Consider the following 19,991-nt stretch of genomic DNA (forward strand, 5'->3'; position numbering starts at 1 on the left):
AGCAACCAAGCTAAAACACAAGAGTTGAAATCCTTCAAAACTGGATTTTTGGTCAGGGGAAGAATGTTTATGTTAGTAGTACCAACATTTCAGAGTATCTTTAGAAGACCCTCCTGATGATACCACCCAGGTTTGGTGAAGTTTGGTCAGGGGGCCCAAAGTTATGGACCCTCAAAATGTAGCCTCATCTACTATTAGCTCCCATTGGAAACAATGGGGGATGGGGGCAGCCATTTTGGGGGTCCAAAGTTATGGACCTGTGGAGACATCACCAAACCTGGCTGGTATAAGTAAGGGATTGTCCTGATGATACCACCCAGGTTTGCTGAAGTTTTGTTTAAGGGGTCCAAAGTTATGGACCCTCAAAATGTAGCCCCATCTACTATTACTTCCCATTGGAAACAATGGATGAGGCACCCCCTTTGGAGATTCATAACTTTGGACCCCCTAACCCAAACTTTACCAAACTTGGGTGGTATCATCAGGAGAGTCTCTTGAAAAATCCCTGAAATTCTGGTGCCACTAGCCTGGAGGCCAACAAAGTAAAAACCCTAAAATATTTTTTAAAATACACCTGATTCGCATATAAGTCGAGGGGGACTTTTTCAGCACAAAAATGTGCTGAAAATTCAACTTATATGCGAGTATATACAGTACTTCAAACAGGAATATGTTCAGGAAAAGACGTCCGTTTTCATTCTGTTTCTCTGCTTAAAATTAATCTCTTCTCCCCACCCCCTACACACACACACACACACACACACACACACACACACACACACACACACGAGACCCTTGTTGTTTTTAAAAGCCAGCCAACAGCATCATGAGTTTGCTAACCATGCTTTGTAGGTTATGTACTAGTCAGTTACTTGAAGGATGTGAGAGATTGCCAACAGACAAAAGAACACTGAATGTGCCTGTGTTCCTGTGCTGTCAGCACAATATATTGAGGTATCCTTTATGTACAATTGGTGCCTTGAAAATGAAGGTACTAGAGGACCAGTGTTAGTTTACTGGGAAGCCGCTGCAGGCGATGGCCATCCTTCCCTTTTCTCTGGCTGCTATGGTTGTTACATGTAATCTCTAGCCTTGTCCCTCTGCAAGAAGCCAGTACAGACTGAAAAGAGGCAAAGCGGTTACAGAAGTGCCCTTTTGTAGTGGTTAGAAGACTGCTACCCCCATTGATTGTAAAGATGATCAAGTTCTGCATTGTTTACTTTTATACTGAGGAACAAAGGTTACTCTTCTTCAACCCAAGTTCCATCTCAACCTTCTTTTTGTGATGGGAACAAGGACCTTAGACCTGGAAAAAGCAGTTGGTAGAAGGGAGATAATAGACGAGCCAATGGGTGGAGGAAAAGTAAACTCCCTGCTTCCCAGCCAAGGAAATCCTAAGTTTGCAGCTGGGAACCCCCAGCTGATCTTAAAGATCTTATGACAGAAAACACAGTTGTCTCACTAGGAATCTATTCTTCATGATATTCTGGGGCTAGTTTGCAAGAGTGGGAGCTTTTTTGCTGTCTAAATGACAATAAAGAGAGCAAAGCTAAAAAGTAGACTTGCAGGGTAAAGGTAGAATGATCATGCATTTTCTTCAGAGGCACTTACCAAACCCTGTGCAGGAACAATGAAACTCAGTGGTAGTTTTATTACAGTCTTTATTATCGTGTGAATGGGAATCATACAAAAATTTGCCATTTTTTTCCCTTAGGAAATGATTCTTCTGAAGTAAGTGAATCTCTGACGACAATTGCTCAGACACCTGAACAGCACTGTAGAAGCCTACCAGCATCTCCTACTTCCTCTCCACAAATTAATCAAAAAAGGTTTAGTGGAAACTTGGGCAGAAGTGCGGAGAACTTGCAAATAACTAGAAAGACTGGTCCAGTTGAGCCCTTGGAACAAATTAATGTTGGGAGAAACTCTGAGGTCTTTAGAAGATTGCAGGAGGAGCACTTGATCAGTAGCTGCGAGTCAGCAAAAACAGTAGTTGATTTGGAAGAAAGGACTTGTGTAGAGACACATGATATTGCAAAGGAAGGGGAGGAAATGTTAGATAACACCTGTGAAATCCAAGAAACAAAACAGGAAATGAAACATAAGGAAGATGGTTCTGCTCTTGAGAAATTGCTACGACGTCCTAACGATCTAAAGGGATTGTCTTCCTTTCAGAAAAATAGCAATTTAGCAGGCTTGGGATTAGCCTTTTCTTTTCAGGGTGGATCCACTATTGCTCGTTGGCCAAGTCTTGCTGACAAGAGTTTGCCTACTGAAGAGTGGGAACATCTTACCTTTCCTTCAGCTGAAAGGGCACCTCAAAAATCTGAGAATGGTTCTGACAGGTATGTGAGTTGCGGAATTGACTACAGAAACATTCAAGTAGGTGCTCTTGAGTAGAACTCAAGTAGGAACAGCAGTGGCATAGTGGTTAAGAGCAGGTGCATTCTAATCTGGAGGAACCAGGTTTGATTCCCCGCTCTGCCGCTTGAGCTGTGGAGGCTTCTCTGGGGAATTCACATTAGTCTGTGCACTCCCACACATGCCAGCTGGGTGACCTTGGGCTAGTCACAGCTTTTCGGAGCTCTCTCAGCCCCACCCACCTCACAGGGTGTTTGTTGTGAGGGGGGAAGGGCAAGGAGATTGTAAGCCCCTTTGAGTCTCCTACAGGAGAGAAAGGGAGGATATAAATCCAAACTCCTCTTCTTCTTCTTTCTCCTTCTTCTTCTAACATTGCAAGCTGGTAGTATTTGGATTATCATTTTTATGGATTTGTGTACAATTCATCTTGCAAGAACTAATTTTCAACTTGTTTGGCCCTTGAACATGGCTTGGTGAATTTGATTCTGAGCAACAATTCACAGAAGCATGCTTTGGCTATTTCCCCATACGATTTATTCCCATATATACCATGATACCAAAGCGTGTGAGTGCAGGGATTTACCAGCACCAACCTATGGTTGCACATCAGAAAGATGTAGTCATCAGTATGCACATATACTTGGCATTGGTGTTTTCTGAAGCCCTATGATTAATAAATTGTTCGTATATATTGGTGTACAGTGTTCATTTCTCTATTTGATCATATACCAAAACTGACCCTGCAAACTTTGCAAACGTGTTTGTGGAGGAATTGTGATGAACTGTTATACAAATACTGGGGCTATTAACTTTGCAGAAACATCTGTTTTTATTATAATACTAAAGTGTGGTTCCTTTACACTTTGTTGAATAGAAGTAAAACATGATCCCCTGCCAAAAAGAATGGTGAAGTAGAAGAATTGAAATAGACCTATAAGTATGAGGAAGTAGCTTCATGGCAGAAAGTCATCAGTCTATATATTTAATTTTCTTTGTTTTTGCTTTTTTAAACAGAGGTGGTTTTTAATCTCCATCACCAGCCAGATGTTTTGGATTCACTTTTCCTTCTGTGTAGTGGTACTGATATGGGGCATCCAAATAATAAATCCTCCTCTTTCCAACAGATCAACAGAAGATTGTCTTGTACTCATATGTTGTGGCCTGTATCGTCTCTTACGTGGAGTTCTCTTAATCCTGCCAGATGCCATGCTTCAGGATGTTATGGACAAGCTTATTCAGCCAGATGTTCTTATAGTTCTTGTAAATCACCCATCTGCTCTTATACAGCAAAGAGTCATTAAAGTAAGTAAAAATATACATCTATAGCAAACATTTTATCTCAGTTACAAATTTGTGTGAGCCAAGAACCTTTCCAGGCAGTTTTATCTTTCTTCGTTTCTTACTACCTGTTTTGGAACTCAGAATAGTTTGCAAAACCTTCTACACTGCTTAAAATGGAAGAATTCCATTTTGGGGGGTTCTTCTGGAGAGAAAGTTGTCTAAAACGCTTAAATAAATGAGATACTATTCCATACGGTTATATTAAAATCACCTCTCTTTAAAATTGGTTGTTTCTTGTAAGAACGGATACAGTTCATTTTGCTTTTATTGCTTAAAACACGAATACCACAGGTACGCAAGGTATATTTTAAAAACATCAAAGTACATGGAAAAATTCAGAATCTTTTCTCTTCATCTTCTTCCCTTAGCTTTTGGATGCATATTTCCACAGAGCAACCAGGGAACAAAAGGAGAGGTTTCTGAAGAATCGAGGTTTCTCATTGTTAGCTAACCAGTTGTATCTCCACCAAGGCACTCAAGAACTTATAGAATGCTTTATGGAAATGCTGTTTGGACGACCAGTTGGCCTGGATGAAGAGTAACTATGATTTTTTTATTTCTCTCCCTTCCTCTGTAGATCAGTTTATTTGTATTTGAAGTACTGATTGCACAGTCTCTTCCTGTCAGCAGGTTGCTAAAATATGCCCATAATGGCATTCTAAACTAAATCAATGTTATGCTGTAAACTCCAAAGAAAGGACTCCAAGGAAAATTATTTCATTGAATTTGGCCAGGGGAGGAAGAGGGGAGACTTGGCTTTTGAAAATGTACTTAGTGCATCTGATATCTCCAGTCTGGCATCAATATATTTGTTTTTTCTGCTTAAAGAACTCAGGTCGTGTATAAAATACACAGACTTGGCATTGAATACAAAGTTTTTTTCTCCTCCTAATGGTCTCTTAGACGTAATATTGCGTGGAATTAAATGATTGAAAGTGCACTGCAGAATCTTGGACTCCTTTCCTCTCTTGAGATTTTCCCCAACCCCCATCTATTCCAGCATGTATTTACAGCATGACTGTCATCTCTGGTTAACTTGAAGTTGGGAGTGCTCTTAACCCACTGCAGAACCATTATTCTAAACAGGACGGAACAATCAGATGTAATAATAAACTTGTGTCTCAGTGAAGGACAGATATTCTCTCACACCAAGGATGTACCTCGGAGGGGAGGGGGGCTTGTCACAGTGTAAGATTCGATCATTAGACTTGTAGATAGCTGAGTTTGTGAGGGGCATATTTACCAAATGGTGAATTGCCTGCCTAGTTCAAAGCCTGCAGACATCACCCATTGCCTAGATAGCTTGGTAGTTAGTGCTGGGGAGGAGTCAGTGGTTGTGGTGCATCTTTGCACCAATGATGTAGGGAAGTGTCGTTGTGAGGTTCTGGAGGCCAACTTTAGGCTGCTTGGTAGGAGACTTTAAGTCAGGATCTCCAAGGAAACTTTTTCCGAAATGCTACCTGTTTTATTCACAGGCACAGTTGGGGAGTCTCAGTGTGAGGATGAGATGATGGTGTATGAAGGAGAGCTTTAGATGTATGAAGCAATGGGGGACATTTTGGGACAAGCCAGGCCTATACAAAAGAGATGAGTTCCACTTGAACCAGAATGGAACTAGACTGCTGGCCTGTTATATTCAAAAGGTGGCAGAGCTGCTTGTACTGAATGATCAGTTCTTGCAGTGGAGGGATGTGAGCAGCAGGATCCCTCAGGGATCAGAATTGGGACTTTTCAACTTGTTGATAAATGACTTGTAGTTAGAGATGAACAGTGTGGTAGCCAGGTTTGAAAATGATGCCAAATTATTTAGGGTGGTTAAGATAAAAAGGGATCCCAAAAGGATCTCTGCAAACTCGGGGAATGGCCTTTAAAATGACAAATAAGATTCAGTATGAGCAAGTGTGAAGTGATGCATATTGTTTATTTGTGGGAATAAGGAACATTATACACTTCCCCAGATTCTCTGTTAAACTGGTCCAAAATCACTCTCTGTCAATCATGGGGATTCTGTGACTGGGACAACTCTTTGGATTGAGTTGTATATTATAACCAGGCTGTTAATGGGTACTGATCAGGATGAATGTCTGCTACTTCCAGTACCTTCCTTAAATCAGCTGCTCCAGAGCACAGGCAGAATTGTGCTGTTTTGCTGTTTATGGGCTTCATAAAGGTTGGCCATTGTGTGAATGGAATTCTGGACTAGATGGGCGTTTAGTCTGATCTACCCTGACTCACATTAAGTTGGCAACAAATTAATATGCAAGGGCAGAGAAGAGGAAGGGAAAATATCATCCCATTAATTTAGTCCTGGATTATGAACTTCTTTACCAGACCTTAGAAGTTGAGTATTGGGGTAATCCAGCAAACAAAATTTCCAAATTGTGAATTTATTCAGTCACCTTAGCTTCCCTATAGATTAGCAAGAATTATATATAGGCTTGCCTGATCTTGGAAGCTAAGCAGGGTTTGCCCTGTTTAGTATTTGGTTGAGAGACTACCAAAGAAATCAAGGATCATGATGCAGAGGCAGGTAGTGGCGAACCACCTCTTTTTCAGGATTGCGACAGCAGAAGAGTAGTACAACATGTAGATTTGTCTTTGCATCCACAAAACAATATCTTTCTTTTCAATCAGAATAGTAAAAGTAGGTCTTTGGGTTTTTTTTGACAAGTATAGAAAACAAAACAAAAAGTAGATATGCAGATTCTTGCCTCCTTCCCAAAATATGAGACTTCCTGCTCCTCCCAGGTACTGGTGCTACAAAGGGTGAGTAGGGTGGGGGAGGGCTTTCTTCCCCCTCCCTTTAAGCCAGTTAGCTCGAAAGAAAAGAAGCTGGCTGGCTCTTTTAACTTTTTTTAACAGAAAGAATTTGCAAAGCCATACAAAAAGGGAGCCACAAAGGCTGTAGCAAATCGAAGAAGTTACTTGAGCCAGAGCAGCAGGGCAGAGGGAAGCTGACTTTCGAAAGCAAACACTGTCAAATCTTCCAGATTCCCAGGAAGTGTAGGTGGGTGCTAGAAAAGGTGTCGTCTTTTGCACTTGTGCCCATAGGCTCTTGTTGGGGATCCTTAACCAAGGGATGTCAATGGGCCATTGGATTTAGGTGTTAAAAAAACCAGAAAAGCTTTTTTCATCTCTCGTTTAATTACCATTAGTTTCAGTAGTAATTGGCACCATAAAACCAATCCTGTGTTTATGGCCAGTGTATTTTATTTGTAGTAGAATTTATCAGCTTTCATGTTCATCATGGTTCCAGCTGTATAAGGTCTTATCACAGCTGATAAGAAACAGGAGTTTGACTTGCTATGGTAATAAGATTTTTTCTTGCCTGTATTACAAATACCTAACTAAATTTACTGCCTCTTATTGCTAAATTGTACGACTTGCTGAGCTAGCAAATAAAATACTTAGGCTAGCACACTGTCTCAGATTAAGATGCTACTCAGTGCCAGAGGTTTGATTTATTGACATACATTGTATAATTGAATCAGTATTACTACATAGGTGCTTGTAAATCTGAATTCCATCTTACTGGTAATACTACTTCTACTAAAACAGAAATGCTAACAAGGCAAGCACTAGTTTTTGCAATGAAATGTATTTAAAAATCCATGGCCAGTTCCTGTTTTTATTTATTTTCAGCTTTGATCCAGAAGATGTGAAAAATGCAGGACTCTTTCAGAAGTGGTGTGTGATTCCTGTTCTGGGGCTTCTGGAGAATTCCCTCTATGACAGCGTCTTGCTGCATAATTCTTTCTGCTTGGTGCTGCAGATCATAAATTCCTGTTCTAAAGTGGCAGATATGCTGCTAGATAATGGCTTTCTATATGCCCTGTGTAATACATTAGCAGCCCTTAATGGGTTAGAGGCCAGGTGAGTAGACTGTTAGTTTTGTGCCATTTCAGAATTACAACATAATGAAACTCTAGATGAATATTCTGGATGAATTTCAGACATTCAAGTGGGAAGTGGACGTGAGGGGCTGGGGCTCAGTGGTAGAGCCCTTCCTTTGCATGAGGAAAGTTCCAGAATCAGTTCTCAGCATTTTCTGTTAGGTAGTAGTGGGGAACTTAGAGTACTGCTGCCTGTCAGAGTAGACTATACTGAACATGATAGACCAGTGGTCTGAATTTGTATAAGGGAGTGCCATGTGTTTCAAGTAGGCTTCCCTAGAAATGCTTGAGCACCTGAAAGGAATATTTCAGAGCCTAGTCCTTTTGGGTTACTCTTTGTTTGGGCTGGTAACTTATAATGATAGTTTGATCCAAAGTTGTCTTCCACCCTCCAAAGGGGGTGGGTGGGGCAGGGAGGTTGCTGATTCCTCTGCCACATCCCATGGTATTCCTGAGGGATCCGAACATTTAGGAGTAGTATTTAGAGGACTGCAGTGGGAAGGCTGTACAGATCTATCTCGCAAATGGAGTTTCAATTGGGTCCAGTCCTTTGATTTTGTTATTAGGAGCTTTCTAGCAAGCCCATTATGTGAAATCTGAGGTGGGCCAGTCTTGTTGCAAGGCATCTTGTTCCCAAGTTTTTGAATCAGTTGGATTAATGCAAAGTGGGAAAACAGCCTTCTCATTTTAGAAACACTGAACAAAAGTGTAGCATTTTATATAGTTTGGGCAGATTTAATCCTTCATTTGGATATAATATGCAAAATGTTTCAATTCCTATATTACGAGTGTAAATTCCCAGTTTCCAATGTGAGTTGGTTACCTCTAGCATGACAGGCCTTTCTGATACAGGAGTGTGGGTTGTTCAGTGAGAAAGGATATGCTGCCATTCCACTTTTTATGTTGAATATTAGTATAAGAATGTACTCTGTTATGCTAGCTGTGTGTAGGACATAGCCTTTTTCTATGGACAGTGTCCAGGAAGTCAACAGTTGATCAATGTAGATATTTAAGTTATTATTATTATTATTATTATTATTATTATTATTATTAATTCGGTTTATAAAGTTGAAGGGTAGAAGAGAAAGGACAAAAAATGCCAGATAGTGAAAGCTTGATGTGGGTCAAGTGTTAGGGATATGCAGGTTCTCTTTCTTTTTTGAAGATGGAGTTTGATTAACTGAGTTAACTTTCTCTGCAGCATTCTCTCAAGTGACTACGGGCTACTTGTGTGTGATATACAGCAACTATTTGTAGCAGTGACGATCCATGCCTGCAGCTCTTCTGGTTCCCAGTATTTTCGAATTATTGAAGATCTCATGGTGTTACTCAGATATCTTCAGAACAGCAAAAATAAACAAACTCAGAGTAAGCCCCTACTTGCCATTCTTATAATATGAGTCTGGGGGTATTCTGTTTACTATAGGAATTACCTAAAAAAAATTGATATATAACTCCAAGGATGTGTTTATTTTATTTCTTGCTCTTTAAAACCGCACCCTTATTTGAAGGAGTGGTATAAATGGTTCACACACACCCTTTCACCCGCAATTTTACCCTCACAAAAATTCAGTAAGGTAGATTAAGCAAAGGAAGGGTGACTGATTGAAGATCACTCTGAGCCTTGTGACAGAGCAAATATTTGAACTAAGGTCTCTGTTTTAGCCACTATACCACATTGGCTACGAATTCTGTACATAGTAGTTCCACAGTTTTCTATTCAAGCAAAATTATGTTCTTGTTTAAGTTTCATCTGCTAATTTGTTGTGCTCTATATAGAGAAACTATTTAATTTTCTCTGGGTGCAGTGGCATCTGTTTGATGAGAAGACTTGTTCAGTATTGCTACACTCAATGACAAGGTTTAGGGCCTTTCAGTGATCCTTACTCACGAGAAGGCAGAAGGGTAGTTCTTCCCTAAAGGCCATGAAGTCCGCCCAAACATTTCTTGTAGTTTTCATTAGTGTGGTTGCACCAAAAAGCTACTTCAATTTTTTTTTATTCCTACATTTATGAGATATTCTGAAGAAAATACTAATTTGCTCATTTGATTCCTGTGACTTTCAGATATGGCAGTTGCTTTGCAGTTCAGGGTTCTTCAAGCTGCCATCGAGTTCATAAAAACTACAGCAAATCAAGATACAGAAGATCCAGGCAGTTCATCCCATTCACCTATTTCACATCATCAGGCTATATTTCAAAAACGTAAAAGCATTGCAGGTGAGTAATGTATGATTCAATTACGTGTGTGAAGTAAATAGAAGAAGGAGAGTTTGAATTTATATCCCCCCCTTTCTCTCCTGTAGGAGACTCAAAGGGCTTACAATCTCCCTGCCCTTCCTCCCTCACAACAAACACCCTGTGAGGTAGGTGGGGCTGAGAGAGCTCCAAAAAGCTGTGACTAGCCCAAGGTCACCCAGCTGGCGTGTGTGGGAGTGCACAAGCTAATCTGAATTCCCCAGATAAGTCTCCACCGCTCAGGCGGCAGAGCAGGGAATCACACCTGGTTCCTCCAGATTAGAATGCACCTGCTCTTAACCACTATGCCGCTGCTGCTGTGATATCAATAAAAATAGAACTAATCAAAGAAGAGGGTGAGTTCTATTAATACATTTGTTAAATAGTTTCTGATTCCACTGAAATAGAATTCGCAGATTTTTCTGTCTCCCTTTAAAACAGTGTTCCAAATTATATACATCACACTTTGTTTGGATTACTGTGAGAACATAAGAAGTGCTTGCTAGATCAGACCAGTGGTCCATCTAATACAGTGTCCTGTTTCACACAGTAGCCATTTAGTTGCCTTGGACTGCAAATGGGTCAGGGAGGTCATGGTCCTCCCCAGCTACTGACTTCCAATTCCAAGCTATTTATGAACAAATTGAATAGCACAGGTCCCAATACTGATGCATGCGGGACCCTACTGCTCACTCCTCTTCACTGTGAAACTCTCCATTTATTCCTCCTTTCTTCTTCCTGCCATTTAACTAACTTAATCCATGAGAGGGACCTGACCCCTTATTTGATGGTTTCTAAGCTTACTCAGGAGTTTTGGTTGAGATACTTTGTTTTTATATATGATCCAGTAGATCACCCTTATTCACATGCTTGCTAACCTTCTCAAAAAAAGTCCAGAGGCTTTCCACCTCCTTTCAATTAGCACTTGTGTCCACTAATTTGTGCTAATGATGTACTTGAACTCAGAAGCGTAGCAAGGGGAGAAAAGCGCCTGGTACACCAGTGTGTCCTCGGCCCCCACCCCAGAACACCCTTGCCACGTCCCCACAGGGGCGCGCGCTCAGTGCGTCACATGCACCCCCCGCCCCCTTGGAGCTATGCCTTTGCTTGAACTGTCAGAGTTTCTGTCAGAATTTCTCACAGGAAACAGTGCTAAATCCTCAGTGACTTCATTTTCAACACAGACAGTTGGAAGTCTCCTGTTTTTTATTTCTTTCTTGACTTCCTTCAAAACAACTTTTGCTGCTTCTTCCTACTTGCTGACTGACCTTCTGTCTTTACATAAATGCTGGCTGCTTTTGCAAGACAGACTAATGCAGGTTTGTGTGCCCCCTCTGATCTCCTACTGTTTTCAGAATTACCTGGTCTGTGAGGAATAAGTGGCATGGTATGAAGAAAGAGTTATGCTTGGCAACTAATGAGCAGTCTTTGGATCAACCATATTTGCTCTGGGCGATACCAGTTGTCAGTCCCTACAACCTTGCTGAATGAAGAAGACGAGGGGGCAGTTAAATTTTTCCCATATGCCATTTTTATTTTATTTTTCTTCTCTCTAACAGAGTATTGAATACATATAAAGAAAATTATTCACCCTCTCATATATAGGAAGACTACCAAGATAGTGGCTAAGATGAAGCATGTTTGACTGGACTTTGTGAAGGATGTTGTGTTATTAGTAATGTTTATGAAGGTTGTGTCACGCAAATAAATTTGGGAGGGGTGGACTGGAAATATGGGAGGGGCAAGAACTGGAAATATGTACAGGATGCACCAGATCATCACGGTTGAACTTGCATTTGCAAAGGAACAGCTGAAACAATCATTGATTGTAGGACCGAAAGAAAGAAGTGCTATAAGATGCTATGTAAACAATTAGTTTAGGCATGACCTACAACTGATATTTTTTCTATTAATTGTCTGAAATAAAGGTTCAGTTGCAATGAAAGACTCCATTGTTCCTCATCGGCCAAGACAACATTTCCATTCCTACGGTCATCTTCAGATGCTTTCTTCCTTCAGTCTGTTAAATTTGGAGTTGCCCCTCCAGTCCCCTCTTGGATCTACTTTCTGTTCATTCCTTACAGAAACAGGTGCAGTAATGGTAGCTGTGCCTACCAGTTCATTCTGAAAAAAACATTTCTCCTGAAATGTTTTTGTAGGATTAGGTTTGGAATATTGCATCATCAAAATTGTTTTGATGAGATGCCAACAATGGGCTTCGTTGTATCTCTTTTGACAGCTAACCTGATTGATTTTAACTGTAGTTCATATTAACAAATCTAATTCCTTATGAATCCAAAGTTTTCCCCTTCATCATCACCACCACTAATTTTGTGACTATGAGAAGATTATTTCTAAAATTGAAATGAAACACAAAGTCAAGACTGTTGCGCAGTATTAGAATTTATTTTAATTTTGCATTTGAAACAGGTAGAAAATTTTCCCTTGCACAGTCGGACTCACTGCTAATAAGGATGCGTCTGCTTGCAAATGATGAACTCAATCTAATGATGCAAAGAAGAATGAGTCAAGAGAACCCTACTCGTGCCACTGAAGCAGATCTTATGCAGAGGTTACAGAGACTTACTGTTCTGGCAGCCAACAGGTTCATGTATCAAGGTAGTTTTTGTCCTTCAAATGCTTTCTTAAAACCCATCCTATTTGCCATCATATGTTAACCAACTTTCACAGTTCTGATGCTTTAACTTGGTTCAATGAAACTGGAAAAACAGTTTTCATTTCTGGCTTTTTACAGTTCATATGGGAAGCATTCATGTTCATTTTGTTGATTATAGGAAGTTTTAATTGTGTGACCTTGTAAAGGTGATGAAGAGCTGGTCCCAGCTTCAGTAGACAATGTTAAAAGAATTTTTCTGTGAGTGAGCAGCTTTCAACACTGCAATATATTGTAAGAAAGAAATCCAAATAGTTCTGTAGTAACATTATGTGAGTGAATAACTAGCATGCCTGCTTAATGAACAGCAGGAGGAACTGTATGTTGAAAGCATTTGCTAAACAGTATATTCAGAGTTGCCTATGTGTTGCTCATTGTTATTTTTGGTCAAGTCTTCCACTTCATTTTACCATCTAGACTTCATTCTTCCCAGGCTCTTGATTCTAGTGTATCCTTTATCTCATTATCATATGCTTCTTGGCACAGCTGTTGTACATGTGGCTCACGAGAGCAAAATTTGATACAGTTCTATACTTTCTCACCTCACCTTGCTGTAATCTGATAGGACTTGTTTATATTCTTATGTTACGATGTTCCATGTCCCTTCCCTGATTGTAATCACTGACATGGAACAGGGAGCACGTAACAGATGTGGGTTAGTTCAAGATGTTACTAAAGAGGAAGGCGATAGCCTAGATATGTGGCTGCAGTTTTCAGCCACCCCTCTGTGTTCAATATGGCATCTAATGTAGCACAATCTTCACTGTGTTTTCCAAAACATATTTCAAAAGTCGTCAAGCTTCCACAGTGGCATTCTGTGTAGTCTTTAGAAACTCTTTGAACTGTTAGCTTCTGATAATAGAAGTGTATGAGATCTTTGTATAATGATATGTCAGAGCGTCAATATTGCATGTTGTAATCAAACTTTTAAACCATTCATTTCAAGATATGTGCATATAACTTATTGTATCACAAGAACTGTTTGATGTGAACCTCTTTAAGGATGAACATGGGAATGGTTTAGAATAGTCAGATCTGACACTGACCTATTAACGTTTAAACAAAATCACAGAGCTTACTGAAGATTGCTTTGATATGCTGGAAATGTCAGAGGCCACTGTCCAGGATAGAATCCCAGTTTCACAGCCAGAACAGGCAGAAGAAGTTTACCAGCAGGAACTGCCGAAAAATAAAAATTATTTCCTGCAAGAAATGTTTCAAATAATGATTGAAGGGATTGGATTATCTGTTGTAAGTAACCACACTTTGTACCTTTTAATGTGCAGTAAATTTTAAAAATCATACCCATGAAGACATCTGAGTCAAGTCTTTCCTGTGCTTTCTCCTTCTCTACCTCATTTTCTTAGTTTTTTAAAAAATTCTCCATTCATGTTTGACACACAAAGCAAAGCTATCTTTTAAAAAATTGTCTGTTTTATGAAAAGAGATGTTTTGGAATTTCCATACAGCTCCTTGTGTATATCCTAACTGTAGGAGAATAGTAACTTAACATGTCATCTTGTACAGCATTAGAAAATGCAATTAAAATGTTATTACTTTATTATTTAGTATGATTCTTAAAGCATTTTTAATATTATAGAAATGCTAGTTGTGGCCTCTTTCTTTGTCAGTGTTGTTCCGCTCCCCCTTAATATATTCATACAGAGAAACTTTGTGGAAATCAACTTTTAATTAAGGGGTTTGTGTTATGGTGGTATTCCATTTGCCCAGGTCTAATCTGAGAATACAAGTTTCTGTTAAGCAATAACAGAACTTAGGTTTTTATCCTTGGTTTTTAGGGTACAAGCAGACCTAACACCCCAAGCCCACAGTGGAAGAGAATTCTTTTGTCCTGCAAAGATACATTTCGAATGCAGCTTGGAAGACTGCTGGTGCATGCTTTGTATCCAGGACGCTCTTTCCAAGAAAGAAAGCAAATATTAGAAATATTACCTACAATTAATCACCAGGAAATATTACGAGACTGTCTAAGTCCAACTTCGCAAGTAAACATTATAGTGCATTAAATGCTGAATCATTATGATACCTCTAAAATTTATAATGGAAAATCATTAAGAAAAACTTTTAATATAAACATTATTGGATGCTTTTGGCAGTGGCCTTTGTGGTAGAGCCCTCTTTTGTTCTTTTTAGTCAGTTTACTAGAAATGTCTAAGAGTTTGAAACTTCCATGCTACTATCACAAATGGCCATTCAACATCTCTCAGCTTCCAGATTGATTTGCCACTTTTTACGTGGGGAGACTGTTTAGAGAAAGGCTCCTTGGGTGTGTTGAATTAACTTTTTATAAGTAGCCATGTCATAAATTAGTTGTGTAAACTTTATAAAGTGTCTGTGGTTTGAAAGAAAGCAATAGTTAGACTAGGACCTAAGAAATGCAGGGTCAAATGCTTGTTTTCCGTTAAACATACTACCAGCCTAACCTACATGAGGATAAACTGAAGGAGGGAAAACCATGTTGTGCTCAAAATCTTGGAGGAAATGCAGGATGAATATATACTAAATATATGTGACTTGTATATTCAGTAACCTTCCAGTAACTAATCCAGTAACCTTCCATTTTTTTCCAGCATGGGTCAAAGTTGTCACTCTACTTATTTGAATTGATACATGAGCACAAGGATGAACTGACTGAAGAAGACCAATTTTCAGTGGGAGCATTTATGAATACACTGAAACTTTGTGGTCACAAATGTTTTCCACTCAATGTACCACCAAACCCAGACCTCATAAAAACCATGAAAGAGGTATGTAAATTCACACAATCATTTTCCTGTCTCTTTAATGTAATTGAGATAGTACTGCTATGCAGTTGATGTTTCACTCAGTTACGGGCCTCTTGTTTGCCTTATTTAGGGTCAAAATGAGAGACCAATCATCTGAATAAGCTTTCATAATTGTAAAGTGGTGCTCTTGTGCCATCTATGCTTTTGGAGATGCTTGTTGCAGACTGGATGACTGGATGCCCTACCAGTCAAATGAGCAAAGTTTTGAAGCCTTCTTTCAGCCTACGGAGTCTTCCTCTAACTTTAACTTTTCTTCCAATGGGAGAAGGTTCCTTGGAAAATGTCAGTCAAAATGGGGAAAGTTGTAAAACACACAGATCTTTCAATCAGCGTATATGTAATAAAAAATAGGAAGTAAATATGAGACACATTTTTGAATCTGTTTAAAAACTGATTTTCGCCAGGACCAAAAAAAGCATGAGGCAGAAGAAGAGATGAACCGAGCTGCTTGGGAGAAGACCATGGCTAATAACCAGCAAACGTAAGTTCTTAACTATTTTTATTTGGGGCAGAACTAAACATTGTCGGAAAAAGTGGGGGGAGATTGCAGAGAAACAGCAGTTCTGAATCTAGTTCCCTTTCTACTCCATAGCATGTAGTAATGAAATGTATGTATGAATCTCACTTTTTTCACATTGTCCCCTCCCCCCCCAGCCTACTTCCTTTCACTATCTGGGCACAGGAAAAAAATAGTTGATGTGATAATTATTCACATTTTGAAGGAGAAATGGGAAGGAGATGCCATTTCAATGATGGTGGCATATTTTTGGAGCAATCAAGTCTTGCTAATTGCATTTTGCTCGAGTTGATTCAGTGTTTGCAAGTGTTTGCAAAAGACAGTGCAGAGTGCAACAAAAACTACGATCAGCATTATTTATCTTACATTCCAGGACATGAAAGAGATAGTTTAAATGCTGAAATGTCAAAAGTCCCCATTTTTTTTCTTCAAAGCTCTAACTAGTATGACAGAAGTGAATAGTGGTTGAACTTAAAGACCCAGTACATTATTTCAGCTCATATTTGGGGCCACTGCATTCGGGCTACCCGAATCACCAACCCTAATCTTGACCATACAGATGGTCATGTTATCGTAGGAGTTTGGACCTTTATTATGAATGTTATTTTATGTAGACTGGTGATGTTCATTTCTGAATTGGTTTCTACGTTCAGTCTTTTTCAGCGCCTGGATTCAAAGTCAAAAGACATTTCTAAAATAGCTGGAGAGATTACCCAGGCCGTGTGTCTGTCGCAAGGAATAGAAAGAAAGAAGGTGATTCAGCACATCCGAGGAATGTATAAAACAGACCTGAGTGCCAGTAGACATTGGCAAGAGCTTATTCAGCAGCTTACACACGATAGGTAAGCAATTTCATTGTGGTGAGCCTGCTCTTTATGTTATGAGCTGCTGTGTCTATTCTTGTCTTTTAAAGTCTCAATAGGAAAAAAAAACTGAAAACTTTTGCTCGTTGGTGGAGGACTTAATAAACATATACTAAAAATTCAGAGGGGGTGACTTTTACTTTCCTCTGGACATTTTCAGTGTATATCTATACAGTCCAAACTGCCAACCCTGTCAAGGTACAGATGGCAAATAAAATATTGTTCTTTTAAAACAACAGGGTGTTACAAACTTATTCAATTTATATATCTGTATATGCTACGTTTGTGTGTTAGTATTACTAAAATTGTATATTAGTATTATTAAAATATTACTAAAATGTTTCTAAAAATACATGAAGTGAGAAATGTAACTACTGATTGAACAGAACTTTTCCTTCTTTAAAAATCAGGATGATCAAAAGCATTTGAAATGAAAAATATGTATAAAATGTGAAATAAAAACCCTCCAGGCTTCGGAGTTTGGTTTGGATTCCTATCTGTAGTGGATTATTCCCGTGCTTGCACACAGCATTGTTGCCCATCCATTGTCTTTCTGTGGCTTCCCCATTGTTTCTCAAACCACCTTTCATTTGGGATTTTCTCCCACTACACAGCAGAAGTGTGCTTGCCTTCTGTGTGGAAGCTGTGCCAACTTTAAAAGGTGCCACTTCGAATCATAGAATCATACAATTGGAAGGGGCCATACAAACCATGTAGTCCAACCTACTGCTCAATATAGCATCAGTCTAAAGCTTTTCCTAATATTTTTATTTATTTATTTATTTTTGAGTTTTTTATACCACCCCCGAAGGGCTCTGGGCGGTGAACAACAGATTAAGCAACATACAATTAAAAACCATTTAAAAACACAACAGTCAGCATATAAAAACAGCATCAGCAACAAAATCCTTATTAAAAACCTTCCCAAAAAGGGGGGGGGAGGAGTCCCATAGGTGGTAAGGGACCTCAGCACAGAAAACTAGAGTGGGGGGGGGGGGGCACATCAGCTGCCGGACACTCCAAAAGCCCGGTGGAACAGCTCCGTCTTACAGGCCCTGTGGAACTCACCAAGATCCCGCAGGGCCCGGGCAGCTGGAGAAAGGGTGTTCCACCAGGCAGGGGCCAGGGCCGTAAAAGCCCTGGCCCGAGTGGAGGCCAGCCGCATCATGGAGGGGCCGGGGACTAGGGGGTCATGCGGTCCCGAAGGTAATATCCAACTAGTATCTTTCTGCCTGTAATATAAACCCATTATTTTGAGTCCTAACCTCTGCTGCCAATAGGAACAGCTCCCTGCCCTCCTCTGTGACAATCCTTCAGATATTTAGAGAGCAATCAAACCTGCTCTTCCCCAGACTTAGCATTCCCAAATCCCTGAGCTTTTCCTCACAGAGCTTGGTCTCCAGGTCCCTGATCATCCTGGTTGCTCTCTTCTGCACCTGCTCCATTCTGTACTTTTTGAAGTAAGGCCTCCAGAACTGCACAAAATACCCCAAATGTGTCCTGACCAATGCAGTGTACAGCAGGACTATGACATTTTCCTATTTGGATGTATGCCTCTCTTGATACACCCCAAGATCGCATTCACCTTTTTTGTCACTGCATCACACTGGTTGCTCATGTTTAACTATCCCCAGGATAAGACCCATAGGGCAAGAACAACTGACAGGCTTTGGCTCATGGCAAAGGCTAATGCCTCTGGTGAGAAGGAGCTTTGTAGTTTAAAGGTTTTCAGTCCCGCCTCTCAACTGTGCAGCAAAGTGGGGAGGGGGCATCAATCATCCCCAGGTGAAACAGAGCAGCAGAGGCAACAGGAGAACTGCAGGGATTCGTTGTTGTATGGAACACTCCTGTGTGAAGACTCTTTCAAAGTTAAGCCAGATCATTGAAAGCAAGACAGGACTGATTTGTTAGTGCTCCAAAACAATCCATTTTCAACTCTGAAGTTAATTAGAAATTATGTATGTATTGTATGCCTATAGTACTATTGTGAGGCTCTTTGAAACTTGGCCCTGTGGTCCAGTGGTTCTCAACCTGGGGGTCAGGACCCCTTTGGGGGTTGAACAACCCTTTCACAGGGGTCGCCTAAGACCATTGGAAAATGGTCTTTTTATATTTTATGTATACCAATTTTATGGTTGGGGGTCACCACAACATGAGGAACTGTATTAAAGGGTTGTGGCATTAGGAAAGTTGAGAACCACTGTGCTAGTCCCTTATTAGAACAAAATGATATTTGAAGGTGTTTAAGCTTCAATAAAATGCTTCCCCTTTCAGAGCACTCTGGTATGACCCTGCATCCTACCCAACGTCTTGGCAACTGGATCCAACAGAAGGTCCTAACAGAGAGAGACGCCGCTTGCAGAGGTGCTACTTAACAATTCCTAATAAGTACCTTCTCAAAGACAGACAGAAATCAGAAGGTAACTTTTAACATCCTCTGGTATGCAAGTTACTGTCTTCCAAGAAGCTATAAAATTAATTATTTTTTCTTTTTCTTAAATAGAGGTTATTAAGCTCCCTCTGGCATATTTATTTGAAGATAAAACACATTCATCTCATTCTTCCACTGTAAAAGATAAAGCAGCCAGTGAGCATATAAGGTTAGTTTAAATAAGGATTTATGAAAAGCTTAAATTTAATTTAATGTTCTGATTTATGACAAGCAAGTAAAAGACAAAGAAATTAAACTTTTAAAAAACAATTAACATAATGCAAACTTGTAAATAATCACCAGTTGCCTGGGCAAGCAAGAATTTTCTCCAGGGTTGCATCCAGGTGTCACAATAAACTCTAGTTTAAATCTATATGAAGAAAGGTGAGATATAAATGATTGAGATATAAATTATTTAGTAGTAAGTTACAGGTTTTGGTTTCTGCACAAGTATGTTTCTATGCTACTTGTCTCCCTTCTCCTAGCAAGGAGGACACCTTCCCCTGTGACCAGCAGCTGTAAAGGGCAGAAGTACATAACAAATGATGGTTTGAAATTCCGTTGTTGCAGCAAACCACAATTAGTACATACCATGATTAGCAAGGCAGCTATAAACTCCAATCTGAAATCCTGTTTGGTGCCAAGCAATGAACTCCAGCATTTGAGATATCTCAACAGATCAGTATTTGTTGGTTTATTGTGATGGCTTAATGGTGCCAAATGATGAGAAGGTGGTGGTCAAAGATGGAGGTTTCCCACGCTGGGAGCCAGCGTGGTATGGTTAAGAGCAGGTGCACTCTAATCTGGAGAACCGGGTTTGATTCCCCGCTCTGCCACTTGAGCTGTGGAAGCTTATTTGGTGAACTA

The 19,991-nt window shown here is 39.9% G+C and overlaps 1 protein-coding gene across 1 annotated transcript in view; it reads left to right on the forward strand.

Annotated features, from left to right (window-relative positions):
- The window catches only part of LYST (lysosomal trafficking regulator), a 107,286-nt gene that overhangs the window by 56,303 nt on the left and 30,992 nt on the right, over window positions 1-19,991 (forward strand). Inside the window, 15 exon segments of the mRNA XM_048485770.1 lie at window positions 1,715-2,345; window positions 3,486-3,663; window positions 4,071-4,240; window positions 7,345-7,575; window positions 8,797-8,963; window positions 9,662-9,814; window positions 11,761-11,922; window positions 12,263-12,451; window positions 13,579-13,757; window positions 14,306-14,512; window positions 15,098-15,274; window positions 15,718-15,794; window positions 16,484-16,672; window positions 18,968-19,113; window positions 19,197-19,293. Coding sequence (XP_048341727.1) covers window positions 1,715-2,345; window positions 3,486-3,663; window positions 4,071-4,240; window positions 7,345-7,575; window positions 8,797-8,963; window positions 9,662-9,814; window positions 11,761-11,922; window positions 12,263-12,451; window positions 13,579-13,757; window positions 14,306-14,512; window positions 15,098-15,274; window positions 15,718-15,794; window positions 16,484-16,672; window positions 18,968-19,113; window positions 19,197-19,293 — 2,953 coding nt within the window.

This window comes from Sphaerodactylus townsendi, linkage group LG01 (genome assembly GCF_021028975.2).
Source record: "Sphaerodactylus townsendi isolate TG3544 linkage group LG01, MPM_Stown_v2.3, whole genome shotgun sequence".
NCBI classification, from domain to species: Eukaryota; Metazoa; Chordata; class Lepidosauria; order Squamata; family Sphaerodactylidae; genus Sphaerodactylus; species Sphaerodactylus townsendi.